The 25,092-nt window shown below is 41.6% G+C and overlaps 1 protein-coding gene across 1 annotated transcript in view; it reads right to left on the bottom strand.

Annotated features, from left to right (window-relative positions):
- Positions 1–25,092, bottom strand: part of Atp8a2 (ATPase phospholipid transporting 8A2) — a 466,480-nt gene that overhangs the window by 12,408 nt on the left and 428,980 nt on the right. The window contains exons 34-35 of the mRNA XM_070003097.1: positions 21,690–21,778; positions 13,402–13,506 (exon numbers count right to left, since the gene is read on the bottom strand). Of these exons, the coding sequence (XP_069859198.1) occupies positions 13,402–13,506; positions 21,690–21,778 (194 nt within the window). The remainder of the gene's footprint in view (positions 1–13,401; positions 13,507–21,689; positions 21,779–25,092) is intronic.

Below are 25,092 nucleotides of genomic sequence, written 5' to 3' on the forward strand. Positions count from 1 at the left end.
AGAATGATTTCCACAGGGGGCTGGGAAGGTAGGTCAGAGTTAGAGAGCTTGCTTTGCATGTATGAGGCCCTGGGTTCCATTCCTCAGCACCACATAAGCAGAAAAAGACGGAAGTAGTGCTGTGGATCAAGTAGTAGAACACTAGCCTTGAGCTGTAGAGCTGAGGGGCAGCGCCCAGGCCCAGAGTTCAGGTCCCATGATAGACAAAAAAAAAAAAAAAATGCTGCCCATGGTAGGGCTAAAGAAACATGACCCCCACCATGCATGGCTGGTGGCCCCGAATGATCTTGCAACATTTTGAAATCTCTCTGGGCTTTGTGTTTAAAGCAGAAGCTTCAGGATAGTGATGGTGCCAATGTCCTGACTCATAGCTATCCTAACAGTTCATGTACATCTGATTGGCACGTGTACAGACAGTACTGAAGGGCTCAACTGTGTGCCTTTCTCCAGGTGGAGGAGCAGTCGCTGGGCTTGCTCAGGAATTCTGGCACACAATTTCTTTCAAAAATTTCAAAGGGATGTGATTGTTCATATCCTTACTTGCTCCTGTATTCCACATGGAAAAAGAGGTCCTTCTGAATAGCCTCACCTGGGCCCAGGATATGAGGCTGTCTTGACAAGTCTAGCCATATTCCTTTTCTCTAAGTTTCTCCAGGCTGCAGAAAGATGCATGGCAACTCGGGATGTGATGACGATGTGGAAGACACAGAAGGAAAAAAATAACAGGATGCACACAAAGGAAGGGAAAGCATAATGCCCTTTCCACTCCAAGTGGGATGGAGGAAAAAACCCAGCCCTGTGGGTTCTGAAATTATTTACATGCTGAAGTGTTTGAAATTAATTGTTCATGTGCTGTACCTTGGTCTTCTCTAGGGAGAATTTTATGGATCTTCCATAAAGGGTATGAGTTAGGAATGTAAAACACAATTTCACTTTACTGAATGGAGTAAGATGCACCTTTACCCTGAAAAGAGTTTTTTAAGATAAAGCGTGACCTTTATATACTGTGGGTGGGGATGTACAAAAGTTCAGCCATTGTGGAAACAGTATGGAGTGTCCTCAACTAACAAGGAATTCCACTGCTAGATACACACACACACACACACACACACACACACACACACACACACACACACATACACACACACATATTCAAAGAGATTAAAATTAGAAGGAGGAAGAGGATTAACAGAAGAAATGGAATGAGGAGAAAAAAGAGGAGGGAAGAGGAAGAAGATGAAGAAGAAGAAGAGAAAGGAGAAGAAAAGGAGAAGGAAGGAGGAGGAGGAGAGATATGGAACAATAAAAAGCAAGGATCTAAATTTCATACAGGAGGAATTCTTCCTCATGGAAGAATGAAGAAGATGAATCTGTCACTCTATATATAACAATAAGAACCATGGGTCTCGTGTTCATACAGGCGGATGGCTGTTGCTAGGCCTCATGGAAGAATTCTCAGTTGATCAAGAGAATGCCCTTAGACATTCTTTGCAAAAGTAAACAGATATAAGTGAATTGTTTTTTGTTTTGTTTTGTTTTTTGAGGATCTGCGTCTTTTTATTTCCAAATTCTGAAGAAACTACAGTGAAAAACTTTTGAGAATGAATGCTGTCTTCAGCCAGTTGTATTTCAACTTCAGGGTTTCTGGGTCCAAGAAACAGAGCCAAAGTATGGCAAAAATGTGTGGTTATACGCTTTACTTTGGGTTTTATCAAGTGAAAGCTCCTTTGGACTTTATTTTGAAAAACTGTTGAGTCTTAAATTCTCCAGGATACAGAATGTCTGTAAATGCATGCTCACAGGATTTAATCAACTAGTCTAGCAATGTGGCAGCATATACGATTGGGGAACCAGGCTCTAGGTTTCTTGCTTTTCAGAGTTTCTGGGTCCGTCCTCTTTTGCATTGTGTGAAAGGGGCTGTGTGTGTGCATGAATAGGTAACGTGCAAAGAGGCTTGGTCTCCAGCCTCTAACAACTTACACAATTCTTTGGTTTTCAAAAGATTTGTGAGGACGGTGAAAGATAACAACTTAGACAATGAGGCCCAAGTTCCACAGGACAAAAGTGTTTTCATCAAGTTCCTGTCCTTAGAAAGCAAATGCTTTCTGAATAGTGGAACAAAGGGAGAAAGAAAAGGGAAATACAAAAGGCCTTGGTGATAGATCAGTGTTTTAATAAACAAAACAACTGATCTTTCTAGAAATACCTTGAATATCTAACATATAAGCTCTTTGTTTGATGAATGAGCGTGAGAGATTAAATGTTTGAAGCCCCTAATAATAAAAGGTTGTATTTGTCAGTAAATGCAATGAATGCCATGCAAAATTCTTGTTTAAACTACATATTTGAACTTAAAAAAGCCCCATATTGGAAATCATTGTTTATGTTTCTAAACTAAATATATGATATAAGGATAATTAATATGTTTTACTCTTTTTAAAAATGTATATTTTAGTAAACACTGAAAACAAGCAATCTATCCATCTGGATTTCGTGACCAAATTGAGTTAGAAATGCTTTTTGGTTTATAGTACAATTGGCTATTCTTTCAATAAGTAGTTTTTAAATTATATTTTCTATACATGTAAAAATAATATATTATGTTTCATACAATATATATCAAATCTAAATATACTGAAACCCACAAATACTTTCAAGTAAATTTGCTCTTACAAGGATGGCAAATGAAAGGTTCCTTTTTTCTGATCTTACAAATAGGACTTTGATTGGGAAGGCTGTAACTTTAAGTCGCTCTTTTTCTAAGCAGCATTCATATATGGATATATAACATAAAAAGTAACAATAGCAACAAGTCTAACTTCTTTTTCTCCTTGCTTCATTCCTCCCACTTCTTTGCTTCCTTCCTTCTTTTTGTTCTGCCTCTTAGATACTGTCTCACTATATAGCCCATGCTAGCTTCTAGTCTGCAACCTTCCTGACTCACCTCTGGAGCACTGGGATAGGTGAGCATTGTCTTGCCTGCACAATGAATTTATTCTCCTCAAAGTGTATGGGTTGACCCAAGTGTCTCTCTAAATAAGCCATTTATATAACAGGAAAACAATGATCACACAATCTCAGAGTCTTGGAATTTCAACAAATTGTGAGTGTCTGAGGAGTAATAAGGTCACTGTGACCCTCTTCACTTTTGTAGGTGAAGCTTGGTCTTTTTCGAGGCTGGCGGGGGTTGTAGGGGGGACTTACGTTGAATCTTGAAGTCAGGTCCTAGAGTGCTTTTTGTGCTCAAGGGTGGTGCTCTATTACTTGAGCCACACCTTCACTTCAGGCTTTCTCATGGTTAACTGGAGATAAAAAACAACTCACAGAATTTCCTACCCAAACCACTATCCTCAGATCTCACCCTCTTGAGAAGCTAGGATTTCAAGGTGCTTGGATGAAGCTTGGTCTTAAATTCTCTGGTCTACTTGCTCTCAAATGGATCAAAAAACTTCTTTCCAAAGTGGTTCTGCTACAAGAGAGGCCTTCTTCAAGTTGAGTACAATTAGATCACAGCTCCTTTTTTTTTTGTCTATAGTTCTATATAGTTATCCATACATCACAGAATATAAGCAGAAGCCGGGACCTGGCAGCTCACTCCTGTAATCCTAGCTACTCAGGAGGCTGAGATCTTAGAATCTCTGTTTGAAGCTAGCCCAGGCAGGAAAGTCTGTAAGATCTGTATTTCCAATTAACCATTAAATAAATAAATAAATAAAAGCTGGAAGTAGAGCTGTGGCTCAAGTGGTAGCATGCTAGCCTTGAGCGAAAAAGCCAAGTGAGAGTTCAGGGCCCTGATTTCAAGTCCTAGTATTGGCACACAAAAAAATGTAAGCAAAACAATACACAATTCTTCCTGGACTGATCTTTGGGTCTTCATTTCTAAAGACTTTCATGGCAGGTCAAATGTTGAAGAACAAATATGTTGTGCTATTCTCTTATTAATCTGTGTTTTGTTACCGGGGATGTCAGCCTGAACTCTGTAAAGAGTGAGGAAAACAGCCTTTTCTTCTCTTTCCTGCTAGCACCAATACCTAGTCATTGACTGACTCCTCATCTGGCACATGGTCTCTAATGATAGGGGGAGGATCTTTCCCTCTTGTTTTTGACCACATCCAGGCTTGGCACCGCCCCTGTTTTCATATGTAATAATAAATTCCTGTTGCATAGATGAGTAGATAACTCACTCTTATTAGGTCACTTGGTACCATTTGCAACATGTTTACTCATTAGTACCCGGAACATCCAATTACTACCACCTTTAGTGCTCTGAGCTTGAAAAATTGCCAGAAAAAAAAAAACTCTGAAAAATTATGTTACCACTGCCATGTGAGATTGTGGGAATAGCTCCCAATCAAGGCTCTTCGATAAGCAGACAGTCCTGTGTCCTGGTCTACACAATCTGAGACTCAAGCTAATGTATTTTAGAGCCAAGAGGAGGGTTTTGTTTCTTTTAAAATTTTTGCTTCTATTAACAGAAAGAAAAAGTTCCCAATAAATCCAATTTTTAAAAATTCTTGCTACATAAACACTCTTTTAGTGCTAATTTTTACATATTCTGTATGTTTGTGTCAACTACAGGTCAATGATGTTAAATTTACCTGTTACCAAGCCGGAATTTACTTGGCTACCCAAGTGCTAGGCAGAGATGGAATTTCCTTACCTTAAGACCAGGCCTGGGTTGAGAATCCGTTGCTTACACCTGTAATTCTAGCTATTCAGGAGGCTGAGATCTAAGGATTTCAGTTCAAATGAAGTCAGCCTGGATAGGAGAGTCTGTGAGACTCTTATATCCTATTAACCAGCAAAAATCCGGAAGTGGAAATGTGGTTCAAGTGGTAGAATGACAGCTTTGAGTGAAAAAGCTAAGGGAGAATGCCTAGTCCTTGAGGTCAAGCCCTAGCACGAACACACACACACACACACACACACACACACACACACACACACACACACACACACACACACACACACACACACACACACACACACACACACAGTTGGTTGTCTACTCATCTGCTTTCAGCTGCCTGGAGGAATGTCTTATTCTCAAAGATCTATCACAGTTGGAAAGAAGGGAAGATAGAAGAGTCAAATAGAAAAGCAAACAACTCCTTGATAATGAAGCAGAAAAGTGATTAGCAAGACCCTTTAAGAACCTCCTTAGGAATTAATCCCTGCCTGGAATGTGCCTTTATCACTATTCAAATATACTGTATGCAACAACAAAAATGTTTCTATGCTGCTCAAAAGGCATTAAATAAAAGCATTTTTTAAAAATTAAGTATTTCATTTGTAGTTTAAAAGGGATGGAGTATGCTACCAGCACTGGTCAGTTTGGTACTGACATGAAATGTTTAGCTAGAGTAATTTTTTTAACTTAATTTTTGGTGCCAGTACTGGGGCTTGAACTCAGATCCAGGGTGGTATCACCAATGCTTTTCCATTCAAGGCTAGTACTCCACCAGCTTGTGCCACAGCTTCACTTACAGCCTTTTGCTGCTTAATTGGAGATAAGAGTCTCACAGACTCTCTTGCTAGCTTGGCACTGCAATCCTCAGATCTCAGACTCTTGAGTGGCTGGGATTTCAGGTGTGAGCCACCTGCACTCAGCTTAAAAAGATTGTTGAAAGGAAGTTTTGTTGGTAAATAGAGAAAATAGATATGGAACTATGTTGAGTCATGGTTCAAAAGTAAATATACTCAGACACCTGGAAATACAATCTTGTCACTAGGAGGGAGGGTATTTGGGAGAGATTTCCTTCACAGTAGCTGAGTTGTCAACAGACCACTGACTGACACAGACTCCCTATACCCATTTCCTGTCTCCCTCACCCTTCCATTCCCTCCACATCACTGCAATAGGTCACATTCAAGATCTGGATAGTATTTCTAATACATTGAATGCACCATTTAAAAATACATATGTGTACATATATGTATGCATGTACACATACCAACACACACACACATAGAGAGAGAGAGAGAGACAGAAAGAGAGAGAGAGAGAGACAGAGAGACAGAGAGACAGAGAGACAGAGAGACAGAGAGACAGAGAGACAGAGAGAGAGTATGCATGTTGGGGCTTGAACTCAGGGCCTGCGTCCTTGAACTTTTTTTGCTCAAGGCTAGTACTCTTCCATTTTAAGCTCTACTTCTGGCTTTTTGGGAGGAATAGTTTATTAAAGATAGGAGCCTCGTGAACTTTCCTGCCTGGACTGGCTTCAAACCTCAATATGGACTTTCAAACCTGGACTAGCTCTGAACCTCAATCTTCAGATCTCAGCCTGCTGAGTAGCTACAATTACAGGAATGAGCCATGGACGCCCAGCCTGCAATTCTTTTTCTTTCTTTCTTGCTTGCTTTCTTTTTCTTTTCTTTCTCTTTCTTTTCTTTATCACTCTCTCTCTTTCTTTCTCCTTCCTTCCTTCCCTCTCTCTCTTTCTTTCTTTCTTTCTTTTTCTTTTTTTGCCAGTCCTGGGGCTTGAACTCAGGACCTGGGCACTGTGTCTGAGCTTCTTTTCCTCAAGGCTAGCACTCTACCACTTGAGCCACAGCACCACTTCTGGCCTTTTCAGTTTATGTGGTACTGAGGAATTGAACCCAAGTTTCACGCATGCTAGGCAAGCACTCCACCACTAAGCTACATCCCCAGCCTGTAATTTTTTCTTAATTATTAAGCATTAGTTCATAAAAAAACAAAAGCTCTTGAGATCTAACCCTTCCATAATATAACAAAATAAATTATTTTGGGTTGACATAGTAGCTTAGGCATTAATTACATGCTAATGATGTGTTTTCCTCGCCAAAGAGTTTATTTGCTGTCTTCCTCCTCCTCCTGGCCTGCTAGTTCCCAGGATGCAGTTCTCAGAAATCCCCATCTGGCTAATCCAGTCAGCACTGTGTAATTTCCTGGATCATTTACCTCCTTTGTTCCACTAATGCATCTTCTTACCTGTGTTTGTCAGCAGAGCTAGAGAGTTAATTGGCTTCTCAGTATTGTTGCTACTCTAGTTGTTTTCATAAGAACTCTCTCAGATTATGCCCAGACCCTGAGGTCAAATCTAAAGGTCTGGCTAGCATTTCTCCCCTCCAAACATTAACTTGTTTTAGACCAACCTAGACCCCATTGAAGGTGATTCCTCAAATAAAGCTGCTCACTGCTTAAACCATATCAAAACACTTAATAACTTATATGAATTCTTTTACCTTTATTGGTTTCAATCTTATCAGATCCCTGGCTTCCATATTCTTTGGTGTGAGGGTATGGTTTCTACTATCCAAGTTTTCTCTTACAGGTAGGGATCGAAAAGGGAACTATGTTTTTTCAAATTCTGCATGTGGGTTTAACAACTTTGCCCCTTTCATCAGACCTTGCTGGCCAGGCTGCCATCACTTCTGGCGTCCTGGAGTCATGTGCTTTTCCTGGCCTGCTAATAAAGACAAAGTAATAAAGGGAAGCGTCCAGATGATTCTCAATATCATGGCTTTGTGCAGTAAAGCCTACAGTAAGGACATTCAGGCTGGTCTTTGTCTCTAGTGAGATGGCACTGAGCAGAGATGAGGCCTCTCTGAAGTTTGCTTCTCTTTTTCCCCATGGAAAACACTAGAGTGACAGTCCTATGATAAAATGGGGTTGTGATGTCTGTTAAGTCCATGACATTTAATAATAAAGGAATTTAATAATAAAAGAATTTAAGCTGGGCACTGGTGGCTCATGCTTATAATCATAGCTACTCAGGAGGCTGAAATCTGAGAATCATGATTTGAACCCAGCCCAAGCAGGAAAATCTATGAAACACTCACTTATCTCCAATTAGCCAGTAAAAATCTAGAATGGGGCTATGGCTCAAGTGCTTGAGCAAAAAAGCTAAAGGATTATGCCCAGGCCCTAAGGTCAATCCTAGAGTGTGGAAAAACAAACAATTAACTAAACTAAACTAACTAAAAACTCAAGAGGAGGAGAGACTCGAGAAACATAGAAACCAGATGTTAGGACCTTCTTTTCATTCCAACACAAACCAGTCTGCCCCCAAAAAACACAAACCAGGCCATCCAGAATCTGCTTAATTGAACCTATACATGTATTGTTAATTAACAATTAATAATAAATTATCATGTGTGATCAAGAACCCTGGTATTACAATGTTTATATTTAAGATTAAATACCATATTTGTCTTAATAGATGTTATGATGTACTATTTGGATGGATCCTGAACTATTCAAGGATGAGTTGTAGTGATGTATAGGATTTGCTTCATATGTTTCAGCAAACAAAAATGATATGAGGGCAAAAAAAGGGATAAGTAAAATAAACCAGGTAAAAATAATTGTTGGATCTTGCTTGGCATAATGACATGGAAGTCTTCCTACTATTGTGTGTGTTTGAATATTTGACTAGGTTTTTCTTTTTTTATTTGAGATTGTATCTTGCTCTGTTGTCCAGTCTGGCCTCAAATGCTGGTCTCAGCTTCCCAAAAGGCAGGACTACAGATAGGTATCACTACACCTAGCTTATATAATTTAACTTTTTCTTTAAGGAAAGGCCTTTAAAGATGACTGAGTTGAGGGAAAGGCTCAGAGCTCATAAGGATAGCTACTGAAATTTAATTATTCCTCAGTTTTTAAGACAGAGCATGAGATAAGGTAGAAATACTTTCTGAATGTCTACATAAGTGTTAAGCTCTTGAAGCAACGCCATGATGAGAAAAGGAGAGTTCCGAGAAGTTAATAAGTTTGGAGGTCACACAGCTAAGTGAGTGGCAGAGCTTGGAACCTAAATCCTGTCTGTCTATCTGTCCACCTGTCCATCTATCTGTCTCTCTGGCCACTGGGTCTTATTGCTCTGCTTCATGACACAGCCATGCCAAAAAAAAAAAAAAAATGCAGCTGGAAAGCAAGCAAATCTCAACCAGGTGCTGGAAGCAGACATTTGCCACCTGGCCTGGAGAAGTTTGCTGAAACTATGCCATCATTTCCTATCCTTTTGGCCAATAAAAAACAAATAGTTGTTTTAGGAGCAAAGTTTGGATAAAGCCAGGAGGGAAATAAAGGGATGGCAGAGCTGTGTGATGCCAACAGCTGGTACTCTAATAAAAACTTTTTTTCCCCTGAAAGGATATAAAGTCAACATTGGAGAAACACTGCAATAAAGTGGGTGGCTTTCACAGGGGAGGTTTGCTATGAGCCTGCCCCATATGACAGCTGTGCCAATTTTGACTTAAATGTTTGACAATACCCAAGAGTTCCATAAACATTTGTTTGTTCATTTGTGCATGTATACACATTTGTTTTTGCATCTACCCAGTCTTTCAGTCATCCATTCACCCACTCATCATCCTTCTATCCATCCACCCACCTACCCATCCATCCATCCATCTATTCAGTCATTGACCATCCATATAGTTATCCATGCATGCATCCATGGATCTATCCATCCATCTGTGTTGTGGCTTTGCACATGCCAATCATGCATCCGCCACTGAAGTCCATACTCCAGCACTTAAACACTAATTTGGAGAGCAAAGATTTGTGTTTAAGGATCTCAGCCCAGTGGATACTTCTGAATTAAGTATTCATTTAGGATGAATTGGAGATTATTGTGCTGTTTTGCTTTAAAAAAGTTTAAACAATTGGTTCATGAGGCTAGGAGGGAGACCTGTGGAGTGCTTGGAAATCCTGCAGTGGGTTGCAAGAACTGTCCCCTGTTCCTCAGTAAGCCATACTTCACTAAAATTATCAGACCAATCCCAGGCCCAGGCCAGCTAGAGGTAGTCTGCATAGATACTTGGGAAGTAGGGTAAGCCCAAGAGTGTAGCAAAGTCAGGTAGGGGAGGGGATTGGGTCATCTCCATTTGGGCCTCTGGCCTCAGTCCTCAGTCACAGGGCCATACATCAGTGCTGACAAAGAACACGAACCAAAGGGAGACATGCTATAGCTTTTGCTCCCAGATGTTTCAAAGTCAGACACATGGCTACCTCTACTTAAGACACAGTGAGCCTCATGTAAGTGGAGGGGAGAAGGAGGAAGGAGAAGAATCCTGGCTGGTGGGGCTAGGGGTGGAGGGACACTTAAGGAAGAGAATCTGCCCTGCCTGGTGAAGGCAGGGACAGCTACCTGCTTGACCTTTGAAACTGGAGAAAATCATCCCTGGGTTCATCCTACTCAGCTTCCACCAACCATACCAGAGGGAAGAATCTAGGGTGTCCTTGTTGAATAGTCAGATTAAACCTGATTCCACCATGAGATATTTTTGAAAATATATTCATTTTTTATTATTTGTCACAATACCTAAAATACTAACGAATACTCCCTACTGCACACTAAGGAAGAAGAAAAGAAAGGGGGATGGAGACAGTTTGTCATCTATTTTTTTTTTTTTTGTCGGTTGTGGGGCTTGAACTCTGGGCTTGAGAGCTGTCCCTGCACTCTTCAGCTCAAGTCGAGCGCTCTACTGCTTGAGCCACAGCACGACTTCCTGTTTTCTAGTGGTTTATTGGAGATAAGAGTCTCACAAACTTTCCTGCCTGGGCTGGCTTTGAACCGTGATCCTCAGATCTCAGCCTCTTCAGTAGCTAGGATTACAGGCGTGAGCCACCGGCGCTGGGCAGTTTGTCATTTTATGTGACATTTTGGACATTTGTTTATGTTACATCTATAGAGTTAAGAGGCTATGGGTAGATTTATCTTTCACACCAAAACAAAACACAAAAGCAAAGCAAAACAAAACAAACCAGCCAGGTTCCACTGCCTCATGCTGGTAATCCTAGCTACCCACGATGCTGAGATCTGAGGATCATGTTCAAAGCTAGCTGGAAAAGTCCACGAGACTCTTATCTTCAATTAACAGGTAAAACGCTGGAAGTAGAAGTGTGGTTCAAGTGATAGTGTGTTAGCTTTGAGTGCAAAGTTTAAGGGATAGGACTCAGGCCCTGAGTGCAAGCTCCAGTACCAGCACAGAAAGAAAAGAACAGAAAAGAAAGGAAGGAAGGAAGGAAGGAAGGAAGGAGGAAGGAAGGAAAGAAAGAGAAGAAAGAATTGTGAGGCATAACAGAGGACAAAATCAATTTGAAGAGAGGAGCATGCCACCATTATCTAGTCTGATATGGACCACCCAGAAAATCAGGAGCAATTTGGAAAGAGTAAAGCAAAGAGCAAGAGTGGAGGAGGGTGGGTAGGTGGAGTTCCTAGCTATCTTCTGGCTGGCAGCTCCACAATGAAGCCAGCATTGTACTTGGACCAAGAGGAAAGGAAAGACTAACCAAATGGAGTGTGCATACACTCACTTACACACTCATACACGCGTATGTGCATGAGTACCCATGATCATATCACCTACAAGGTCCTGCACCTTACCAAAAAGACAAGAGATTTTTAAATAGAGCAGGCAGGAAGCCACATTTTAACTCTATCTTCTGATAGCCCTTTGAACATTTGAAAGTGAATTTTAGTAAGTGGGTTTTAAAAGTTACATTCTCGCCGGGCGCTGGTGGCTCACGCCTGTAATCCTAGCTACTCAGGAGGCTGAGATCTGAGGATCGCGGTTCAAAGCCAGCCCGGGCAAGAGAGACCGTGAGACTCCTATCTCCAATAAACCACCAGAAAAACCGGAAGTGGCGCTGTAGCTCAAGTGGTAGAGCGCTTGCCTTGAGCTGAAGAGCTGAGGGACAGCGCCCAGGCCCAGAGTTCAAGCCCCACGACCGACAAAAAAAAAAAAAAAAAAAAAAGTTACATTCTCAAAATGTAGGGGTGTGGTTTTCAGTGTTAATAGTATTTGTCCAGCGTGTATAAACTCCTGGTTATTCCAGCAACCCCCCCCCCCCCCAAAAAAAAAAAAAAACCACACACACATGTGAACCAAATAACAGCTGAATAATCCTGGCCCTTGGGAAGCTGAGGCAGGAAGATCCTGAGTTTGAGGCCAGTCTGGGCTACATGCTGAGACTGTCTCAAAATACCAAAGTCTGGGGATGTAGTTCAGTGGTACAGTACCACAAAATACTAAAAAGAAAAAAAAAATAAAGACATTTTTTTGTCAACAAGCAAAGAGAGTAAAAGTTTTCTTTCAAGGATGAAAGTTACCACTCCCTTTTAATATGTATACAGCATAGCACAAGAAGGGTGCTATGTTGTATACATTGCTTCACACTTCCTATCTCCACCTTCTCAATTAAAAAAATATAGTATTATCCTTCTATGACCAATGAAGAGATAGTCCCATTATATGATTAGCTTGCATGTAGTTCAGGTAGAATTCACACTTAGCCTGGTGTAATCCTAGCTGCTCAGAGACTCTTATCTTCAGCTAGCCACCAGCAAAAAGCCAGAAGTAGAAGTATGACTCAGATGATAGAGCATCAGTCTTGAATAAAAATACTGAGTGTGAAGTCCTGAGTTCAAGCCCCAGTACAAGCGCACACACACACACACACACACACACACACACACACACACACACACACACACACACACGTTTCAACTAGAGGGCACGGTTCAAGTGGTAGAATATCAACCTAGCCAGTGTAAGGCCCTGAGTTCAGACACCAGTACCACCACCAAACAAAACAAAACAAAAAAACCAACAAAACAGATACTCATTCACACCTGTCTGTAATCCTAATTACTCAGGAAGCTGAAATCTGAGGATTGTGGTTCAATGCTAGCCCAGGCAGGAAAGTCTTTGAGACTCTTATCTCCAATTAATCACCAGAAAACCAGAAAATGGTGCTGTGGCTCACACGGTAGAGCGCTAGCCTGGAGCAAAAGCACCCAGGCCCTGAGTTCAAGCCCCATGACTAAGAAAAAGAAAGGTCCAAATAAATATAAATTAAGGCCAAACAAAATTTCTAGATGTGCTCAACTTCTAGATCTTTTTTTCATTCATACTTAGCTACAGATTTCTCTAAATGTACTTAGGAGAGTATCACTCAGAATATTCTAGAGATTTCATATCCCTAACACAGCAATGGTTTTCTATTTTTGTAAATGTTCCTAGGTCAAGAAAATCTTTGGTAGTACACAGTTTTTTCCAAACAAATGTACTCTCCCAGCTCCACTTCTGACATTTTGTTGGTTAACTGGAGATAAGAGTCTCAAGGCAAGAAAGTCCTTGAGACTCTTATCTCCTGTTTTATAGACCCTCTGTAGTCCTGAACTCTTCAGCTATAAGATAATATTGCATAGCATCAATTTTATGCATATTTTGTTCACGTCCAACTCCTCTGCCCGGAAAGAAACTTGAGGATAGCCCCAGAAAGTCAAATTCTGAGTGGCTGCTGAGAGAGTGTAACTTAAATGACATAAATGCTTCAAACTCAAGACAGGGAGAAGAACTATGGGCAGGAGATACGGGGAGAGGCCTAGGAAAGTGGGTGTCCATACACATTTGGATGCAGGTGCCCACCTCTTCCCATTGCTGTCCCGTAGCATTGCTCTTCCCATCACTCTGGACTTGGTTTCCAGCTCCTGCACTTCCTCCAGCAATGTCTTCTTGCAAGTGTGCTTGGCCCTGTGGCAGGAGGACAAGGAAGAAAAAAATATGGCATGTGACTTTGATGGACCTGTGAAGAATGGCTGCCTACCCTCTTCTACCACAGCAGGAGGCCCCTGGGTGAGGCAGACATGGAATATTCATGGTCTTAACATACAACACAATTTCCACCTCCACAGCCTGAATCATTGGAGTACCACAGATGACACCTAGACCTTGAAGGTCAAGGTCATTTCTCTAGAGAGAATGAGGTTTCTGAACTTGGCTCAGGATCCAGCTAATCAGGCCAAAGACCATGGTCTGTGAAAACCCAGAAACTGGTCCTGGTTTTCTCCTTTCCTCCCTTCTTCCCTTCTTTCCTTTCTCTCTTTTACTTACTTTCTTCCTTCCTTCTTTTACTTAGTTTCTTCCTTCTTTTTCTTTATTTCTCTCCTCCTTTCTTTTTTCCTTCCTTCCTTCTTTCCTTCCTTCCTTCCTTCCTTCCTTCCTTCCTTCCCTCCTTCCTTCTCTTCCCTCCTTCCTTCTCTTCCCTCCTTTCTTCCTTCCTTCTCTTCCCTCCTTTCTTCCTTCCTTCTCTTCCCTCCCTCCCTTCCTCCCTCCCTCTCTCCGTACCTCCCTCCCTTCCTCCCTCCCTCTTTTCCTCCCTCCCTCCCTTCCTTCTTTCCTCTCTCCTTTCCTCCTTCCCTCCCTTCCTTCCTCCCTTCCTTCCTCCCTCCCTCCCTTCCTTCCTTCCTTCCTTCCTTCCTTTCCTTCCTTCCTTTCTTCCTTCCTCCCCTCTCTCCTCCCCATCTCTCTTTCTTTCTCTTGGTACTATAAGAACTTAAACTCAGGAATTGGACACTTTCTCTTATGTTTTTAGTTCAAGGGTATTGCTGTACCATTTGATCCATGCCTCTACTTCTGGCTCTTTGGTGGTTAATTGGGATAAGAATCTCTCAGATTTTTCTGCTGCCCAGGCTAGGGGAGGTCCTCATATTTCAGCCTCCATTATTTTATTTTATTTTAGTGCCAGCCAGGGCTTGAGCTTAAGGTGTGAATGCTGTCCCTGAGTTATTTTTGCTCAAGGCTAGTATCATTTGAGTCACAGCTCTACTTCCAGCTCTTCAGTGGTTAATTGGGAGATAAAAGTCTCACAGACTTTTCTGCCAGCTGGCTTTGAACCATGACCCTCAATCTCAGCCTCCAGAGTAGTTAGGATTACATGCACAAGTCACCTGGCTGGTCCTAGAGCTTTTCACTATAGGATCTGGAAAGTATTTTAGACTTTTCCTCATGAATGGTGCTGGTCCCTTGGTCCTTACTGGACTACATCAGAGAGCCCCAAGGGTTAATTAAGACCACCTTCTCCTTTCTTCATATGGAAGAAGCTATTGCCAGACCAAGGGTGGGGTTAGGGTGGGGTTTACTATGCCAGAGGTACATTAACCTTGGCCTGAAGTTTGGAATCAACAGCTTTTTCATCCTTCCCTGTCAATGACTTGCCATTAAAGCCCACATGTGCGGGGGCCCTAGTCACATGACTAATAGGAAATACCACCTGTAAGTCATATTTTTCCTACCACAAGGGAACTCAGCTTGAGTGCTCAGCTTTAATTTTAAAAAAATTGTTTCATTTTGTGCCAATTGTGAGGCTTGAATTCAGCTTGGGCACTGTCCCTAGCTTTTTTTGCTCAAGGCTAACATTCTACCACTTGAGCCAACTCCCAACTCCTGGCTGGTTTTTGGTAGTTACTTGGAGATAAGAGTCTCATGGACTTTCCTCTCCAGACTGGTTTCAAATCTGGATCCTCAGATTCACCCTCCTGAATAGCTAGGATTACAGGTAGGCCCAGCGGTCCAGCTCTTCTTGAACAGTAGAAGAGCTCCCTGTTCCCCTTTTCCTGGTAAATCTAATAAGAAAGCCTCACAATGTTCAAATAATTGGCTGCTTCTCAGGGTCTTTTGGAATTGCGTCTAAACTCTTGCATGTTGAATCAATTACCACTTTGTACCTCATAAATATGTACAAGTAGGTGCCAATTAAAAAGAAAGATGGCAGCCAGGCACCCATGGTTTGCACCTGTAATCCTAGCAATCAGAGGGCTGAGCCAGCCTAGAAAGACAGATGAGACTCTATCTTCAATTAACCGGCAAAAAAGCCTAAAATGGAACTGTGACTCAAGTGGTAGAGCACCACTTTTGAGTGGAAAGCTGGGTGGAAACATGAGGCTCTGAGTTCAAGTTCTAGTACTAGAACATACACATACACAGACATACACATGAACACAAACAACCAACTGTGCTGCATGGGAGTGAAAATGGTATCCTAGCAATATTCTGAGGATGTGGGCTGTCTTTGGAATCTCATTTCCCTCACTCACCTTCCTCTTTCAAGGCCAGAAAGCCTATTTAGATAAAGCCAAGTCATCCAGCACTCCATGTTAATCTGTACTGGAGCGTTAGCACTGAGACATGGTATGTGTGTCTGTCATCCTTCCCCACAAAGTAAACAAGAGGAAAACCACACAGGTTTTCACACATCATACCTTAATTACTTTAAACACTATCTACAGACTTCATCCATATTGATAATATCCCGCAGTTCAAAGCAGAGACTGTGGAATCTTTCATTTAAATAATAAATGGGGGAAAAAAGGCTAACAGTTTTGTTGGCAAAGAGACCATCAAAAAGAATGTTCAAATAAAAAGAGGATGTCCAAATGGATGCTGTCCAATATTACTGAATATAGTGGGCTCTAACTTTTTTTTTTGTAGGCCATGGGACCTGAACTCTGGGCCCTTACCTCTTCAGCTCAAGGCTAGTACTCTACCACTTGAGCCACAGTGCCACTTCCAGCTTTTTCTGCTTATGTGGTGATGAGGAATCGAACCCAGGGCCTCATGCATGCAAGACAAGCACTCTACTACAGAGCCACCTTCCTAGCCCTAGCCTTTTAAAAAAAATCAGTAGCTTAAAGATCTATACTGATAATAAACCAATTGAGTAATATGTCTCATTCTATTCAAAATCACCCAAATATACAGGAACCAGGGGAATGTGTCTAGTTTGAAGGGGTTTCAATCCATCCTCTTCTTCCCCTTTTCCTGCACAGGATGGTCAACCTCTAGATTGATCTGTAATGTTATCTTCAGGGCCAAGCAGAGACAGAGGTCACTAAAAAGGTGGCTTGAAGTAGAAAGGCTGAACCAGTAGTCCTAAAACACTGGCAATCTGTAGCTTAGCCAAGAAAAGTTTGTCACTTGGTACATTGATATTGCCAGTTTTTACTCAGCCACTAAATAACCTTAGAGGTCAATGGTCTCTCTATGAGACACCTCTATACTTTCAAAGGTGCAAATGCACTCATGTCCAAGAGTTATCAGAGCAATTTGACAGCAGTTCCAAATTGGCTGGCTCTTGTGAGTTAACCTGAGAAACTCTGTGGTTATAGAGTCCTGGCCTGCCACTTTGGGAAGAATTCAGCTCCTTTTTCTGCACAAAACACTTGATTAGAAAGAAAGTCAGCATTTTCAAACCCTTTTTTCAAGCAGCTTTACCTAAAAAGCCTGAGAAAAATGAATCTAAGCATCTCTTCTGTCAGCTGAGTACTGGTGACTCATACCTGTAATCATAGCTACTCAGGAGGCTGAAGACTGAGGTTCAAAGCCAGACCCAGCAGAAAAGTCTGTGAAACTCTTATCTCAAATTAACCAGAAAAAAAAAAAAAAACAGAAATGGAGCTGTGGCTCAAGCAGTAGTGTTAGCCTTGGGAGAAAAGACTAAGGGGCAGCAACCAAGCCCTGAGTTCAAGCCCAATACCCACACAAGAACAAACAAGTAAAAAGTGTTTTTTTGTGAGATTTTCATAAGTGCATAGAACATACTTGGATCATTTTAATCCCTCTCCTCCCAAATCCTTTCTCTTCCCAAGTTGGCCCCTCTACTTCCATGTCTTCTTCTTTTTTATTATTATTATTATTTTTTTTTGTCAAGGTTATGTACAGAGGGGTTACAGTTACGTAAGTAAGGTAATAAGTATATTTCTTGGGGCTGGGAAGGTGGCTCAGTGGTAGAGCGCTTGCCTTGCATGCCTGAGGCCCTGGGGTCGATTCCTCAGCACCGCATAAGCAAAAAGAAAAAACAGCCGGAAGTGGCGCTGTGGCTCAAGTGGTAGAGCACTAGCCTTGAGCTGAAGAGCTGAGGGACAGCGCCCAGGCCCAGAGTTCAGGCCCCAAGACTGGACCCCCCCCCAAAAAAAAGCACATTTCTTGTTGAACTTGTTACCCACTCCCTCATTTTTCCATATCTTCTTAAGGATTTTTGAATAAATAATCTAACTTTTCCCATCTTTTTGCCTCAGAATTCCTTTTACACACCAGGATAGCAAGTCCAAAGGAAATGTTATATTCTATCCATGGATGAAAATGGAAACGTAATATGTTTCCAGATAAATTAGTTTGGTTAGAAACCTGAAAAAAAAATCAAAGACCATTTGTCTAGAGAAATTGCTTATTGCTTATTGTCACTTAACTGCCTATCTGGGATTAGACAAGGGAAATGATATCATTGCAGAATTAGGGGGCTTGGTATAAAGACAGGAGATACACAGATTAAAGAAAACTGGATCTTCTGTGCTCAGTGGCCTTGAGTTTTATATTAATAGTGTGTGTGTGTGTGTGTGTGTGTGTGTGTGTGTGTGTGTGTGTGCATACACATGCACATGTACATGAATGCATAAGCACGCGTGCATGCTGGTGTTGGGGCTTGAATTCAGGGCCTGTGCAGTATCCCTGAGCTTCTTTGCTCAAGGCTAGAACTCTACCACTTGAGCCACAGCTCCAGTTCTGGCATTTCGGTGGTTACCTGGAGATAAAAGTCTCTAGACTTTTCTATTCAGGTTGGTTTTATACCACATTCCTCAAATCTCAGCCTCCTGAGTAGCTAGGATTTCAGACATGAGCCACTGGCACTTGGGTATTTTTGTTTTATAGAGCAGTACCAACAAATTTCTACTAGTTGAGAATCTATAAATGCCAGCTTACCTAAGCATGCTGTCACATGTAGACATATTAGACAAGTATAAGCCAAAGAATGTTAAAATAGTTCTGGATAATTTATACTTCTTGCTTCTAGTAAGACTACTCATTAGCCAGGGATCACTTATAATAAATTACTTTCATATAAGATAGGGTACTTTAGTCCTTCATAGAAATTTTAGTGAGTAGAATAATAGAGCAGGCTTTTATAATGGTGCTCCAAATCAACTGACTTAAGACAGTCTAATAACAAATTTTCATCCAGAAAGTTGACAGACTTTATGGAAAAAGTGACTGAATTACCTCATTTAGTTTTTCTTTTCTTACTCTTTTAGCAGCCCAGGTTCTAAAATGGAAGCGAGAAACTGGGCAAAGAGAGAGGGGGAAAATGCCAAAAGATGAAGCATTTCATAGATGCTCCTTGAAATCTACTTGAAAAGGCAGGCCTGCCCTATGTTGGAATTCAAAAGCCTTCCCAAAAGAGGATGCAAGATGAACGTGGTAGTGCATGCCTTCAATCCCAGCATTTGGGAGAGAGAAGTTAAGGCAGTAGGACTAAGAGTTCCAGGCCAGTTTGAACTAATATGTAAGACCCTTTGAACCTTGTCTCAAAAAAAAAAGTTTGCAACTACTTAAAGATAATTAAAAAATGCAATCTTCAAAAACAACAGCAACAACAACAACAACAACAACACACACACACACACACACACACACACACAAAAACAAGACATCACAGGTAAGGCAGCATAGTCTCACCAGAGTTCACAATATACTTCCTTTTCTTGGGAAGAGGCTGCTGAATTTGTTGTCAGGACAAAGAATTTCAGACTTGGGGGTCTAACAAGAGATGGACTATGGATCTCATGGTGAGAGGTGCAATCCCTAAGTAAATTCACAAACTCTTCTTTGTAGGAGAGGGGTGACTGAAGTTTAGAAGGTTAGTTAAATAGATATGACTACTTGGGATATGCTTTGAGCACAGACTTCAGAGGGGTGCTCCCCTAAATAAAATATGACAAACAAAATACATTTCAGGAAGTGCTTCTGAAAGCCAGTAAGACTCCTTCTGGTCAGCCCAAAGCTGAGATGTTACTCTTGGGAAAAGTTGTGTCTGAGCCACCCAGCCGTGGCAGAGGCTCTCCCTACTGTGCTAGAGTAACCCTGCTCTCTCCCAGATTCTGTGCAAGGCCCTGGGGCCCGGCTTCAGCCCAGCTGGCAAGCTCCTTGGAAAGGAAGTGACTTTTTTATTCTTTCCATATGTTAAAGCTGGAAGCAGTGTCATCTGATTTCTCCTTGTTAAAATGTAAATGGTGCTAATTTTATAGAGCCCCTCCTACAAACGGGTCCTAAATAAAATCTTGTTGGAGGGAATAATTTGCTTCATAGTGATAGGGACCTCGGATTTGGAACATACTTGGAAAAGATTCAGAGAAACAAACATAGAGCTTGCCTAAGCTACTAACATCTTTAAGCCTCTTTTTTTTGTGTGTGTGCCAGTATTGGGGCACAGTCCCTTAGCTTTTTTGCTCAAGGTTGGTCCTCCACATTTCATTTTCAAGCTTTTTGCTGGCTAATTGAGAATAAGAGTGTCATAGACTTTTATTGCCTGGGCTGGCTTTGAACTTTGATTCTCATACTTCAGCCTCCCTTTTATTGGTGCCAGTTCTGCTGTCCCCAAGCTTTTCTTTCTTTTTATCTTTTTTATTTCTCAAAGCTACCACTTGAGGCCAGTTCCACTTCTAGCATTTGGTGATTAATTGGAGTCTTCATGGACTTTCCTGTCTGGGCTGGTTTTGAACCATGATTCTCAGATCTCAGCCTCATAAGTAGCTAGGGTGTGAGCCACTAGACCTCTGACTCCAACATTTTCTTTGAAATGAAAGAAAGATAATGTTTGTGAAAAATCTCAGTTGGCAAAAGTAGTCTCAAAAATAAAAATGTTTTCTTGACATTAATTGAGGAGAGCTGAATTGAGTTGGTCTGAAATGAGTTTATCAGCATGTTTCTATTTCTTAATTAGAAAAAGCCATTGGTAGTCGCTAAATTCATGCTGTATTTACCTAAAACAAACTGCTCTTTGCAAAACTGGAGCAGTTCAGCTGGGAAATAAACAGATCATACCCCAACTAGGCCTACTGGTTCAAAGAGAAAATAATAAAAATGAATATTTGCTTACAGTGCATCAATTAGATTGAGAACATATCTTTCCTGGCTATAGTCTACCCTTCCTTTCCAAGAGTTTCTATCCTGTCATTTATAAAACATAGCTTTAGCAGATAAATGAAATTATGGAGAAATGCAAGTACTTAAGTAGTTAAAATTACTTAATTTTTAGTAATTGTGGAAAACTTTAGTGAGCATAAGAAAAATAAACATAAAAGATATGCTATAAAAGTCTCTCTCCATCCCTTGTTCCCTGTGTGCGTTATCATTAATTGTCAAGAAAATGCCAAAATGAAGACTTTTTTTCAGAAGACATTCTTAACTGTCAGGTAAGAATAATTCTCATGATGTGGGAAGAACAGGGAGGTAAAAATGAAATCTAATGTCTTTTTCTGGAAGGTTTGGATTAAAGTCACAATTCTCTATCTCAGGGCTCTGAAATAATTGATGCTGCCCAAAGTAAAACCAAACTAGAAGTCTTAATTTTGGGGAAAGTTGGCAGCTACCTGTAGGAGAAATTGGGTCCACTCAACCTAAAAACCAGTATCTTCTTAATTTTGAGTAATCTCTTCTTTTTTATTCCTGATTATAATTAAAATTTACATTATCTTGATACTTTGTGCTTGAACTCAGGGCTTGGATGCTATCCCTTAGCTTTTTTGCTCAGGGCTGGCATTCCACCATTTGATCCATACTTCTACTTCTGGCTTTTTGCTGGTTAATTAGAGATAAGAGTCTCAAGGACTTCCCTGCCCAGGCTGGCTTTTGAACTTTGATCCTCAGTTCTCAGTCTCCTGAGTAGTTAGTATTATAGGCATGAGCCACTGTCTATATTTTCAAGATGAAGTAAAGTTTAAAAATATAAGCAAAACAAGAACAAATGTTTCTTTGAAAAGTGGCAGGAGACTGATTCTTCAGAACTCTCATAGCTCTTGATACCCTTTGGCGAGACTCTTGTGAGGATAAATTGTAAGAATGGATGAGAAAGACCTTGGGTTACTGCTTCATTTTCCACTTACGCTCTCCATGCCACATCTTCCAACAGACATGCAGTAGGAACCAGAAATAATCCCAACCAGAAGTGTGCAGAGCTCAGGACCATAGTTGCCTGAAAGAAACAGAAATCACAAATGGATGAATAGGTTATTATTTCTGTTTTTTGTTTTTTTGGTGTGTGTGTGTGTGTGTGTGTGTGTGTGTGTGTGTGTGTGTGTGTGTGTGTGTGTGTGTGTGTGTGTGTGTGTGTGTGTGTGTGTGTGTGTGTGTGTGTGTGTGTGTGTGTGTGTGTGTGTGTGTGTGTAGGGCTTGAATTCAAGGGCTTGAACTCAGGGCCTCTTTCCCATCTGCCCTTTTCACTCAAGAATAGATAGCACCCTATTATTTGAGCCACAGCTCCACTTCCAGCATTTTGGTGGTTAATTGGAGATAAAGAATGTCACAATTTTCCTTCCCTTGCTGTGTGTGAACATCAATCCTCATTGCTCAGCTTTCCAAGATCTGTCCCTGCAGGATACAGAGTTCAATGGGATTTCCTTGGCTGAATCTGGATGGTTTGGGAGGTCAGAGAGAGAGGGGGTTTTGCAGAAGAGAATGAACTATGGTGCTAAACTTAAAAATTAGGTGATGGAGAAGCTTTGAACAAAAGCAGAGGAAAGGAGGAAAGTTCTCAGAACAGAAATGGAGGCTGGAGAGTAGATTCTTTCAATTCTGGTTTTAAGACAAGATTAAGAGCATGAAACTGGCCAGCCATCAACAAGCTGACCTAAAGGGTGTCTATCTAGGAAAGGGGTCAGTTAAAGTGACCTGGGTTTTCTTTTTTGGAGTTCTCATTCATTTGACTCCAGAGCTAGATATATTTTTGTGTCTGTCATGGCACTGGACGCTGTCCCTGAGCTTTTTTTTTACTCAAGGCTGCTGCTCTACTACTTGAGCCACACCTCCACTTCTGGTTTTTCAGTGGTTAATTGGAGATAGGAGTCCCAGAGACTTTCCTGCCTTAGCTGGAGTCTTGATTCTTAGATCTCACCTCCTGAGCAGCTAGGATTACAGGAGTGAGCCACCAGTGCCTGGTTATAAATATGTTTTGACTAGAAGTCATTCCACAGAGTGGTGAGATTTGCAGAAGAAGGGAGAACAGAGTGGCGGGGTGCTATTAGCATTAGGGACTCTCATAGATATGGGAGGGGTTGAGAATCAGATCCTAGAGTACCTGTCTTAAAGCTGCCTAAGGAGAGCTGGGGTCACCCTCACCAAGCTGGCACCTCTGCATCAGCTCATTATTTTGATTTCTATCTTCTGTTCATGCTGCTTCTCCATCTGAGGTGTGTCCTCACAGCATGCCCTGTTCCAATCCTGGCCACCCAGCTAAGCTCTTTACAGCTGCAACCCATCACAAAGTCCTGCTTGTGGCTCTTGGGGTGTGTGTCTGGAACTTGAACTCAGTGCCTGGGCACTGTCACTTGACCCACAGCTCCATTTCTGGCTTTTTACTGGTTAACTGGAGATAAGAGTTTCATGGACTTTCCTTCCTGGGCTGGCTTATGAACCATGATCCTCAAGATCTCAGCCTCCTGAGTAGCTAGGATTACAGACATGAGCCACCATTGCCTTGAGGTTCTTGATATTTATGATAATTAAACTAAGTTGCGCTTGAGACAGGGCATGGTTACTCAGGATGTGGTATGGGAAAACAAGATAGGGAATATACTCTGGGATGAGGGACTCTAATTTCCTAGGTAAAAGATGGGGGTGGTTTAAAACTAGCTCTGGTGGCTTAAAATACACAATTTATATATTCTCATCTTTCAGAAACAACACATAAAGAAAGCAATGCTCAGCTGGGCACCAATGGCTCATGCCTGTAATCCTAGCTAATGAGGAGGCTGAGATCTTGAGGAATCTGAGGTTTGCAGTTTGAAGCCAGCCCAGGTAAGGAAGTCCATGAGATTTATCTCCAATTAACCACCAGAAAACCAGAAGTGGAGCTGAGGTTCAAAGTGGTAGAGTGTTAGCCTTGAGCAAAAAAACCTCAAGGACAGTGCCCAGGCTCTGAGTTCAAGCCCCTTGACCAACAACAGTAAAAATCAGAGAGAAAGCAATGTTCATTGAGAATCCACAGGTAAATTTTCTCTCTCCTGCAAGGGGGCAGCTGTCAGGTGGACAAGACTTCACCGGCTGTGATTCCTCTCCAGGGGTGAGGTTGTGGCTTCAAAAACTTATGCTTCCTGGGGTGGAGGAAAGCTGCTTATCTGTGCATATTGTATGATTACAGGCACTTCTAACAAGTGTTATTTCCATGTTGTTATCTTAGTGTTTATATGAAAAGTCCAGGTTGGCACTGTGTGGATATAGCAAAACTATCTGCCAACCTCCTGAAAAAAAAAAAAGATGATCCCTGATCACTCGGAATATTAGGTTCAACATGAAACTACGAAATTTAGGACAGGATGCTGGGTGCTGCTGGCTCATTCCTATAATTCTAGTCACTCAGGAGGCTCAGATCTGAGGATCAAGGTTTGAAATCAGTCCAGGTAGAAAGTCTGTGAGATTGTTATCTCCAGTTAACCAGCAAACAGCTGGAAGTAGAAGTGTGGCTTACCTGTGCCAGTCTTGAGCAAATAAGCTAAGAGAATGAGTAAGGAAGATTGCCCTGGCCCTGGGGTTCAAGCTCTAGTATTGGTGTCAAAAAGAAAAAGAAAAAGGAAAATGGTCAGACAGTGATAGGGCAGAAGAACATGTCTATATGCCATCACCTGACCTGATATGAATGCTGGAAGGTCATTTTTTTTCAAAACATCTCATGGACTATTTGAGCCATGTCACCACTTCCTGCTTTTAGCTGCCTAATTGGAGATAAGATTCTCACAGACTTTTCTGCTTGGGCTGGCTTCAAATCACAATCCTCAGATTTCAGCCTCGTGAGTAGCTAAAATTACAGGCATTAGCCACAGCACCTGGCTCCCTGAATGAGTTTTGACAAGGAATTAGGTTAAAAAATTAGAGAGGTGGGCGCTGGTGCCTCAGGCCTGTAATCCTAGCTATTTAGGAGGTGAGATCTGAGGATTGAGGGTCCAAGTCAGCCTGAGCTGAATAGTTCCTAAGACTCCATCTCCAAAACAACCAGTAAAAATCAGGGCTAGAGGTATGGTTTAAGTGGTAGAGTACCAGCTGATCAAGCAAGGAAAGAATGTGCTAGACCCTAAGTTCAAGCTCAAGTATTGCCAGAGAGGGGGGGGGAAGGAAAGAGGGGGAGAAGGGAGAGACAGAAAGAGAGAGAGAGAGAGAGAGACACAGAGAGAGAGAGACAGACAGAGAGGGAGAGAGGAAGTGAGAGAGATTGTAATTGTTCAGGAACAATATTAATTGTTGAAAGGCTGTGTCTCAGCACAGGAAGAGGAGGGACATTTCAAGCACAAATTGTGT

This window comes from Dipodomys merriami, unplaced genomic scaffold (genome assembly GCF_024711535.1).
Source record: "Dipodomys merriami isolate MVZ:Mamm:240054 unplaced genomic scaffold, mDipMer1.0.p SCAF_6, whole genome shotgun sequence".
Classification (NCBI taxonomy): Eukaryota; Metazoa; Chordata; class Mammalia; order Rodentia; family Heteromyidae; genus Dipodomys; species Dipodomys merriami.